The sequence below is a fragment of the Lepidochelys kempii genome, chromosome 2 (assembly GCF_965140265.1).
Source record: "Lepidochelys kempii isolate rLepKem1 chromosome 2, rLepKem1.hap2, whole genome shotgun sequence".
In the NCBI taxonomy this organism is placed as follows: domain Eukaryota; kingdom Metazoa; phylum Chordata; order Testudines; family Cheloniidae; genus Lepidochelys; species Lepidochelys kempii.
In genome coordinates, this window is record NC_133257.1 from 138732800 (window position 1) to 138743476 (window position 10677).

A 10677-nucleotide genomic window follows, 5' to 3' on the forward strand; every position below is an offset into this window, starting at 1 on the left:
CTGCACCAGTATAGGGGGAAAAAGCCCTCTAGAAAGGTGATGTCCCTATAATGATCTGAACCACCCAGCTTTCTGGCCACCTCTGATCACAGCCCTCACCATGAAAGTAAACTGCAAAGCCCATGTCTCCTGAGGCATTGGACTGTATCTGCAGCTTTGTCTTGAGAAATCAGTGTGAATGCCACTAAAAAGGCCTCTAAGTTCATCCAGAAATCGTTCCCATGCTTATAAATCTTCCTTCATTTCCCTTGGCATTCTGCTAAAGTGGTGAGGTTTTCACACTCCAGTGGAGGCCAGCATCGGATGAGCACAGAATGCCCAGCTGGGCGCCACCGACCACTACACAGAGTTTAGGTGGGTTCAGACTCCTGCCACCTTGTCCCAAGGGAAGGGGGAAGGGACTGAGTCTTCTTCCTGCCCCGTCAGAGCAGATCCTGGAGCAGGCATCTGCAGGCTCATCGGCCTCAACCTTGGCTGAAGCCCCATGAGCCTCTCCTCCCTCCCCCCACCTGAAGCAGAAAGAGGAGCGGGGAGCAGGACACAAGGAGCAGTGCACACCCTCAGCCTCCCTTCCTGTGAGCAGGGGCTGAGTGAGGGGACACCATAACAGACCCAACAGGGCTGCCCAGGGACCCTGGCCCATCCCAGTGACCCTAACGGCACCACGTGACTTCCAGCCTCTTCCCCCCCCCCCACCGAGCTGAGGGAGGGGGAACAGCGACCTGCACCTGAGACCCAGTGGCCCCATCAGTTTCCCCATGTGGCCCCCCAGCCTTTCCCCACATCAAGAAGGGAGGGCAGGGGAACCAGCATGGAATCCCTCCCTAGAGGGGGAAGGGGTATGAGCCCCGCAGCCAGACAGAGACCCCACCACATGGTGGCAAACCTTTGGCCCTTGAGAGAAGGGCCCCAGAATCCTTTCCTGCCTTCCTCTGCATCCCGAGGATGACTGCTGATTCATAGAACAGTGAGTAACCCCTTTCCTGCTGGAATGGAACTGCAAGAGGCTCCACATGGCCTGTGCTCCAGGTGAAATCCCAACATTGAAAATTTCAACTGATTTGAGGATTCCACTAGATCCCTTTATGTGCGGAGTGGGGAATGATCAGTACTTGCACACATTCTCAAACATGCTACATTTAATATATACAATTACTTTACTATACTAAAGTTAATTTTAAAAGTACACAGACTATTAAAAGGACATCAACCTGAAATGTAATCAATTAAACAAAATTAGTTTGCTGTATTTTCAGGTACTGTGCATGCCATTGAATTCCCCTATAATTAGCTTTACAATCCCACTTTGTTAATTTTTCAGTGTTTGTTTTTCTCACTTGTTGGTTGAAAGACCTGCACAGACAAAAGGAAAAATTGACTGATTATATGTGAAACATTTAAAAAATACTGAACTAACTCTACACAAAGTGCTGTCAAGTGCACAAAATTGAAAAGGCAGAGAAATGCTTTTGAGAGGGTCTTTTTCAAGTACTATTCAGAACAATGGTAGGGAAAAAAATCAGAGGTATGTCTTTAATACATAGAGTCCTTTTAAATACAGGATAATGGATATACTGTATGTTCTACTCCTGGAGGAATTCTGCACCACTGCGCAATGCAGAAATTAATGTTTTTTGCGCATAATTTCCTTTCCCCAACAGAAATGGGCTACAGTGCTGCTGGCTGCTACTAGGGGCTGCTGGACCTGGCAGAGCCCAGCTTGTACATAGACACTGCAAGGGAGGGTAGTAGAGAGTTCCAAGCAGCTGCAGTTCCCCGCACACCTTGAGGGAAGAAAACTCCATACAAGCCTCGCTGGGACCCAGCAACAGGCTTTCTCCTTCTGGATCCCTGGGCGGTAGAGGAAAGGGTGTCTGGGTTGGAGCGGCCATGTCTGGGCTCTGGGAAGGAGAGGAGGGTGTCTGGGCTGGGGGGGCAAGGCTGGCCTCTGGGAGGGTGGGGGAGAGTGTCTGGGCTGGGGGGCAAGGCTGGGCTCTGGGATGGTGGGGGATGGGTGTATGGGATGGGGAGGCCACAACTGGGCTCAGGGGGGAGGGGGTGTGGGTATCTGGGCTAGCGGGGCCCCTATGGCTGGGATTGGGGGAGAGTGAGTTCAGGTGTATTGAGTTGGGAGGACCCTGTGACTGGATTCGGGGGGAGGGGTTGTGGGTGTCTGGCCCCTTGACTGGGCTCTGGGGAGGTTGAGGGGGCAGAGAAACAGGAACTGCGTTGTCATAGAGGTTTCTTTAACTCTCTACGCCTGGGGGAAATTTTGCGTGTGTCTGTATTGTTACAGACATACCTGCTGACAGGTATTTTGAAATAAATTACCAAAATAGTTGAAACTAGCATGATTCTATAGTGTTATTTTGACAAAATTTGCAGAATTTTAAAATATAGTGTGCAGAATTTTTAATTTTTTGGTGCAGAATTCCCCCAGGAGTAATGTTCAGTAGAGCTGCTAGGGAAATGAATTTATTTCCCATGCAAAATTTCCAAATAAACTCACTTTTGGCTCTAAAAACTATTGGGGGTTTTGTTAACAAAACAAAGAAACCCCGGGAGACTGAAAAACACTTTGCATCTGTTTTTGATGGAAAAAACATCTCTCAAATGTCCATTTTGGGGGGGGAAATATCATCCAGTTATAATGTTAAACAAGAATTGGATATTGGAGTTCATGGAAACTTACTGGAACCAGTCATCTCATATGGAGGTCATTGTAACTAGAAACAAAGAATAAATCAAGTGAAAACCAAATCATGATTTCAAAAGGATCAGCAAGTAACAGCAACATATATTTGGGCAACAATCCACATCAGAGCTGTAAATGTGAATTCTAACCTTGTCCTTCAGAAAGCTATTTAAATGTTCAGCTTTTGAGACAGGTCTGAGTTTGAGAGCTCAAACATGTTATCTATATAATAAGTTTCCAGGTTTGTCACTCTGTGGGTATGTCTACACTACGAAATTAGGTCGAATTTATAGAAGTCGGTTTTTTTGAAATCGGTTTTATATATTCGAGTGTGTGTGTCCCCACAGAAAATGCTCTAACTGCATTAAGTGCATTAACTCGGCGGAGCGCTTCCACAGTACCGAGGCAAGCGTCGACTTCCGGAGCGTTGCACTGTGGGTAGCTATCCCACAGTTCCCGCAGTCTCCGCTGCCCATTGGAATTCTGGGTTGATATCCCAATGCCTGATGGGGCTAAAACATTGTCGCGGGTGGTTCTGGGTACATATCGTCAGGACCCCGTTCCCACCCTCCCTCCCCCCGTGAAAGCAAGGGCAGACAATCATTTCGCGCCTTTTTTGTCTGCTGCCAGCCAAAGATGTAAAGGATAGATGGAGTGGGTCAGAACAAGAAATAGACCAGATTTGTTTTGTACTCATTTTCCTCCTCCCCTGTCTAGATCACACTGCAGTCAGTCACAGAGAAGGCGCAGCGAGGTTAATCCAGCCGTGTATCAATCAGAGGCCAGGCTAACCTCCTTGTTCCAATAACAACGATAACTTTGGTGCACCATTTCTTATTGGAACCCTCCGTGCAGTCCTGCCTGAAATACTCCTTGATGTACAGGCACACCCTTTGTTGATTTTAGCTCCCTGAAGCCAACCCTGTAAGCCGTGTCGTCAGTCGCCCCTCCCTCCATCAGAGCAATGGCAGACAATCGTTCCGCGCCTTTTTTCTGTGCGGACGCCATACCAAGGCAAGCATGGAGGCCGCTGAGCTCATTTTGGCAATTAGGAGCACATCAACCACCACACGCATTATCCAGCAGTATATGCAGCACCAGAACATGGCAACGCGATACCGGGCGAGGAGGCGACGTCAGCGCGGTCCCGTGAGTGATCAGGACATGGACACAGATTTCTCTGAAAGCATGGGCCCTGCCAATGCATGCATCATGGTGCTAATGGGGCAGGTTCATGCTGTGGAACGCCGATTCTGGGCTCGGGAAACAAGCACAGACTGGTGGGACCGCATAGTGTTGCAGGTCTGGGACGATTCCCAGTGGCTGCGAAACTTTCGCATGCGTAAGGGCACTTTCATGGAACTTTGTGACTTGCTTTCCCCTGCCCTGAAGCGCATGAATACCAGGATGAGAGCAGCCCTCACAGCTGAGAAGCGAGTGGCGATAGCCCTGTGGAAGCTTGCAACGCCAGACAGCTACCGGTCAGTTGGGAATCAATTTGGAGTGGGCAAATCTACTGTGGGGGCTGCTGTGATGCAAGTAGCTCACGCAATCAAAGATCTGCTGATATCAAGGGTAGTGACCCTGGGAAATGTGCAGGTCATAGTGGATGGCTTTGCTGCAATGGGATTCCCTAACTGTGGTGGGGCTATAGACGGAACCCATATCCCTATCTTGGCACCGGAGCACCAAGCCGGCGAGTACATAAACCGCAAGGGGTACTTTTCGATAGTGCTGCAAGCTCTGGTGGATCACAAGGGATGTTTCACCAACATCAACGTGGGATGGCCGGGAAAGGTGCATGACACTCGCATCTTCAGGAACTCTGGTCTGTTTCAAAAGCTGCAGGAAGGGACTTTCTTCCCAGATCAGAAAGTAACTGTTGGGGATGTTGAAATGCCTATATGTATCCTTGGGGACCCAGCCTACCCCTTAATGCCATGGCTCATGAAGCCGTACACAGGCAGCCTGGACAGTGGTCAGGAGCTGTTCAACTACAGGCTGAGCAAGTGCAGAATGGTGGTAGAATGTGCATTTGGACATTTAAAGGCGCGCTGGCGCAGTTTACTTACTCGCTTAGACCTCAGCGAAACCAATATTCCCACTGTTATTACTGCTTGCTGTGTGCTCCACAATATCTGTGAGAGTAAGGGGGAGACGTTTATGGTGGGGTGGGAGGCTGAGGCAAATCGTCTAGCTGCTGGTTACGCGCAGCCAGACACCAGGGCGGTTAGAAGAGCTCAGGAGGGCGTGGTACGCATCAGAGAAGCTTTGAAAACCAGTTTCATGACTGGCCAGGCTACAGTGTGAAAGTTCTGTTTGTTTCTCCTTGATGAAACCCCCCGCCCCTTGGTTCACTCTACTTCCCTGTAAGCTAACCACCCTCCCCTCCTCCCTTTAATCACCGCTTGCAGAGGCAATAAAGTCATTGCTGCTTCACAGTCATGCATTCGTTATTCATTCATCACACAAATAGGGAGATGACTACCAAGGTATCCCAGGAGGGGTGGTGGAGGAGGGAAGGAAAATGCCACACAGCACTTTAAGCACAGCACTTTAAAAGTTTACAACTTTAAAATTTATTGAATGACAGCCTTCTTTTTTTTGGGCAATCCTCTGTTGTGGAGTGGCTGGTTGGCCGGAGGCCCCCCCACCGCGTTCTTGGGCGTCTGGGTGTGGAGGCTATGGAACTTGGGGAGGAGGGCGGTTGGTTACAGAGGGGCTGCAGTGGCAGTCTGTGCTCCAGCTGCCTTTGCTGCAGCTCAACCATACACTGGAGCATTCTGGTTTGGTCCTGCAGCAGCCTCAGCATTGAATCCTGCCTCCTCTCATCACGCTGCCGCCACATTTGAGCTTCAGCCCTGTCTTCAGCCCGCCACTTACTCTCTTCAGCCCGCCACTTACTCTCTTCAGCCCTCCACCTCTCCTCCCGGTCATTTTGTGCTTTCCTGCACTCTGACATTATTTGCCTCCACGCATTCGTCTGTGCTCTGTCAGTGTGGGAGGACAGCATGAGCTCGGAGAACATTTCATCGCGAGTGCGTTTTTTTTTCTTTCTAAGCTTCACTAGCCTCTGGGAAGGAGAAGATCCTGTGATCATTGAAACACATGCAGCTGGTGGAGAAAAAAAAAGGGACAGCGGTATTTAAAAAGACACATTTTATAAAACAGTCGCTACAGTCTTTCAGGGTAAACCTTGCTGTTAACATTACATACATAGCACATGTGCTTTCGTTACAAGGTCGCATTTTGCCTCCTCCCACCGCGTGACTACCCCCTCAACCTTCCCCCCTCCCTGTGGCTAACAGCGGGGAACATTTCTGTTCAGCCACAGGCAAACAGCCCAGCAGGAATGGGCTATACTGAGTGTCCCTGAAGAAAAGCACCCTATTTCAACCAGGTGACCATGAACTATATCTCACTCTCCTGAGGATAACACAGAGAGAGAAAGAACGGATTTTGGTTGAATGCCAGCAAACATACACTGCAATGCTTTGTTCTACAGTGATTCCCGAGTATGTGTTACTGGCCTGGAGTGATAAAAGTGTCCTACCATGAAGGACGAAATAAGGCTGCCCTCCCCAGAAACCTTTTGCAAAGGCTTTAGGACTACATCTAGGAGAACCGCAAATGCCAGGGCAAAGTAATCCTTTCACATGCTTGCTTTTAAACCATGTATAGCATTTTAAAAGGTACACTCACCAGAGGTCCCTTCTCCGCCTGCTGGGTCCAGGAGGCAGCCTTGGGTGGGTTCGGGGGGTACTGGCTCCAGGTCTAGGGTGAGAAACAGTTCCTGGCTGTCGGGAAAACCGGTTTCTCCGCTTGCTTGCTGTGAGCTATCTACAACCTCCTCCTCCTCCTCATCTTCTTCGTCCCCAAAACCTGCTTCCGTATTGCCTCCATCTCCATTGAAGGAGTCAAACAACACGGCTGGGGTAGTGGTGGCTGAACCCCCTAAAATGGCATGCAGCTCATCATAGAAGCGGCATGTTTGGGGCTCTGACCCAGAGCGGCTGTTCGCCTCTCTGGTTTTCTGGTAGGCTTGCCTCAGCTCCTTCAGTTTCACGCGGCACTGCTTCGGGTCCCTGTTATGGCCTCTGTCCTTCATGCCCTGGGAGATTTTGACAAAGGTTTTGGCATTTCGAAAACTGGAACGGAGTTCTGATAGCACGGATTCCTCTCCCCAAACAGCGATCAGATCCCGTACCTCCCGTTCGGTCCATGCTGGAGCTCTTTTGCGATTCTGGGACTCCATCATGGTCACCTGTGCTGATGAGCTCTGCATGGTCACCTGCAGCTTGCCACGCTGGCCAAACAGGAAATGAGATTCAAAAGTTCGCGGTTCTTTTCCTGTCTACCTGGCCAGTGCATCTGAGTTGAGAGTGCTGTCCAGAGTGGTCAGAATGGAGCACTCTGGGATAGCTCCCGGAGGCCAATACCATCGAATTGTGTCCACAGTACCCCAAATTCGAGCTGGGAACGTCGATTTAAGCGCTAATCCACTTGTCAGGGGTGGAGTAAGGAAATCGATTTTAAGAGCCCTTTAAGTCGAAATAAAGGGCTTCACTGTGTGGACGGGTGCAGGTTTAAATCGATTTAACGTTGCTAAATTCGACCTAAAGTCCTAGTGTAGACCAGGGCTTAGTCACTCTGAAGCTACAATGTCTGAGTCAGTCTGAAGCAATGGTGAGAGCTCTTTATGCTCAGCATATCACCAGGTTGAATCATCACTGGGATTTGCAGTCTGTTACTGTCCAATTTTTAAGTTCTGAGCCATTTTGAGTTTTTTTTTGTTTTACACACATGGCTTTATGAAGTACATTTTGCAACAGCACAGGCTTTCAGCTACTAGTTTCTAATATAGTTGCAGTGTTAAATGATGCTTGAAACCCATACTTCAGCTGAACTAGTTAACTTCTCAGTGGTGCCTGTCAAGCTTATGTGCAAAAACAATCAATTACAATCATAATTACAAGTGTTTTGTATATGGCCAGCTTGTTTGTCAGAGGTTCTGGAGAAGAATGTGGGTATTGATGTTAGGATTTCTGAGCAGAAGACAATTTTCTGGCTCGGGAGGGTGTTTTTTTGAGGATCACTATAATTTTGCTTCCACTTGAGGTGACTTTTGGTATGCCCCCACAGTCAGCAGATACTTGAAATCCGCAGGGCCTGACCCACAACTTATTCTGTCAGATCGCCAGTCTGTGTGACCCTGTGTGTAATGGTTATGCTTCATCTAAGGACTAGGCCTCTTTCAATCCAACTCCTCCTCCCCTCCCCCCACAAACTCGGCCCATATGTGCTTATATATGGGACAAGGAGAATTAATGTCAGAAGTTTTGACTAAAATTCCAATGTAGAATAATTTAGCTGACACCTTGATATAAAGTCACTCATTGCATAACTAGACATTTAATTTCTTTTTATTATTTTCCCTGAGACAGATATAAGTTAAATTAAGTGGACGAACCTCTTTTATTCTGTCGTGGAAAGAAATGGTGGACAAGCGAGGTAACCAAGTAGTAGTTATAGTCCTGAGGGGTAGAGGCAAAGTGAGTGGGAGGAAGGTAGAAGTGTTGGTACTGAAACCCTGAGGGCACATAATCTAGTAGAACTCCTAGGAGAGAGGACAGGTGCAGTGCTGTTAACATAATTTCTAAAATGAAAAGCAGTTTTACAAAACCTCCAGTTTACTTTAATCAGTGACCGTATTCACCATTCACTAGTTGGTTTTTTGGTCAGTTTCTTGTACTGGCTCCCTGCCTTTCGTACTTGGTGTAAGAACTGGAGAAAGTCTTTAATGTTTTACTATGTTTTTTCTGCTTAAATAATGACTTAATGACACTTGGCTCCATTGACTTAAGTTGAAAATTGACACTGAAATTTTAGAGAAACTCTCCTTTCCTATGCTGTTGTTTCTGTAACAAGACATTTGGTACATTGGATGTATTTAAATATATCTTTTTAAACTGATATATTGTAAGTGCATTTAGTGCTTGTGAACAATATCAAACTGGCAACTATGGGATGCATAACAGCTGGGGGCAATCTGTTTCCCCACAGTGTCGCACGACCATGCAGAGTCTTGACCTGTGGGAACCATTTCTAAAGGGATGAGAGGTTAACGTACTCACAGTGGGTGTCACAGATAGCTGGCACATCTTTGGTTCAAGCCCTTACTTTCCATTTTCTGCAGTGAGGGTGACCCATTCTTAGAATATTTACTTGCACACACATTGTAATCTGCAGAAGTTCTGAAGACCTGTAAATACTCTGCCCTGTAAAAGATACAAGGCCTGGTTCCTAGCCAGATGTGAGCAGTTAGAGTTCAAAGTGAGTTATAATAGTTCCTGTTTGAGCCCCTCAGGGCTGTCCAGTTGAGAGGCAGGGCTCTTCAGGCCTAGTGTTTGGGGTGCCCTTTCCAGTCCAGTCTTTATTCAGGCAAATAGGCTCTTGCAGGTTTCCAAACCTGGCTCAGTTAATGTCTCTCACTGGGGCCCCTGCCACTGCTCCCTGCCCAGCTGCTGCTCCCCCATAAGCCCCCACAGAGTGGCACCTAGCTGTGATGTCCAGCTGCCACTTGGCTGCCACCAAGTGGGCTTTAATGTAAGATTTTTTTAAACCACATTTTAGAGAGTCTGGAAAATGAGAGGCTGTTATTGAGATTCTTTTTACTTCCATTTCTAACGCAGTTTTAGAAAGTCAGTGCTTGTGATTTGCATGTGGCTCTGCATACAATTCCTGGGGCTTCTCTCCAGTTCCCTGCTTGCCATGTGGATCCTATGTCAGCATCTCTACAGCTCCTGTCTATCCACATGGCCAGCACTCCCAAACACAGCCCAGTCACTCCTTACTTCGGGACCTTTCTCCTTACCTGGCCTGGGAAAAGGGAAATGTAGTGGGTAGGGAGCTGATGGGAGTTGTAGTCCCCTGCTTTGCAGATCCATCACATAGAAAAGTAGTATTAATTTAATTTTTACTTTAAAGGAAAAATTGTAAATGTGATAAGGGAAAGTGGTGCTACTAAAGTGCACTGTAGGTCATATGATTCAGTCTTCTGCAAATCATAAGGACTGACTTTTTAAAACTTTGCATTAGAAGTGGAAGTAAAAAGAATATCTCAATAACAGACTCTCATTTTCCAGACTCTCTAAAATGTGGCTTAAAAAATCTTATATTAAAGCCCACTTGGTGGCAGCCAAGTAATCTAGAAATGTTGGAAGACTGTCAAAGTAACTCATGGTTACCACTTTTAGATAGATAACAACACAAATATTTCAGCAGAGTAGGTTGTTTGGCTCAGTTTAGCCTGACTATAAAAGGCAGTGCTACTGGGCTTCCTACATTTACATCAGCTTTGTTTCTAGATCAACTGCTTTCTCCCTGTATTCAAGAGACAAGGTGAGTGAGGTAATATATTTTATTGGATCAACTTCTGTTGGTGAAAGAGTCAAGCTTTGGAGCTATCCAGTGCTCTTCTTCAGGTCCTGGGAAAAACACAGCTACAACAACACTGCAAACAACAATGAAAGATACTGAATTTTGGTAAACTATCTGTTCTACCTTGTATTTAGCTGTGATACTCTGAATACCTTTCCCACATCTGAAGAAGAGCTTTGGTTGTTAAATGTTATGAGAACAGACTCTTACAAATCACAGCAGGCCTCTATCAGATGTACGATGTATCTTCACTTGCAGGAAAAGTCATTGCCCTTTCCTACCACTCAGATGTCATTCCTCTCCTCACATCCCTTCATTGCTTTCCTCTGGTCATGGCCACACACAACTTTTTTACTGCCTTGCATCTCTGGTCCTCATTTTCCTCTGAACATAATTTCATAGTACTCCCCTTTAACTCTGCCATTTGTATCTTTCTCCCACTTTCGTCTTTGCACCTTCTTCCAGCTCACCCCCTAATTTCAGAAGCGCCTCCTTGGTCAGGCACTAGACAATCTCCAATTCCTTTAAATCTGTCCCTCCTT

The 10677-nt window shown here is 47.1% G+C and overlaps 2 protein-coding genes across 2 annotated transcripts in view; one reads left to right on the top strand and one right to left on the bottom strand.

Annotated features, from left to right (window-relative positions):
- DNAH5 (dynein axonemal heavy chain 5) overlaps positions 1-3449 on the top strand; it is a 313949-nt gene extending 310500 nt beyond the window's left edge. Inside the window, exon 84 of the transcript XR_012157381.1 lies at positions 3413-3449. The gene's annotated coding sequence lies outside the window, so the exon portion shown is untranslated. The remainder of the gene's footprint in view (positions 1-3412) is intronic.
- A 1818-nt stretch (positions 3450-5267) lies between these two features.
- On the bottom strand, positions 5268-7309 carry LOC140906136 (uncharacterized). Its single transcript, XM_073329640.1, has 2 exons — positions 6398-7309; positions 5268-5809 (listed from the first exon to the last, which is right to left on the bottom strand). The coding sequence occupies exons 1-2, from the start codon at positions 6978-6980 to the stop codon at positions 5268-5270; spliced, it is 1125 nt and encodes a 374-aa protein (XP_073185741.1). The 5' UTR covers positions 6981-7309.
- Positions 7310-10677: the final 3368 nt, after the last annotated feature.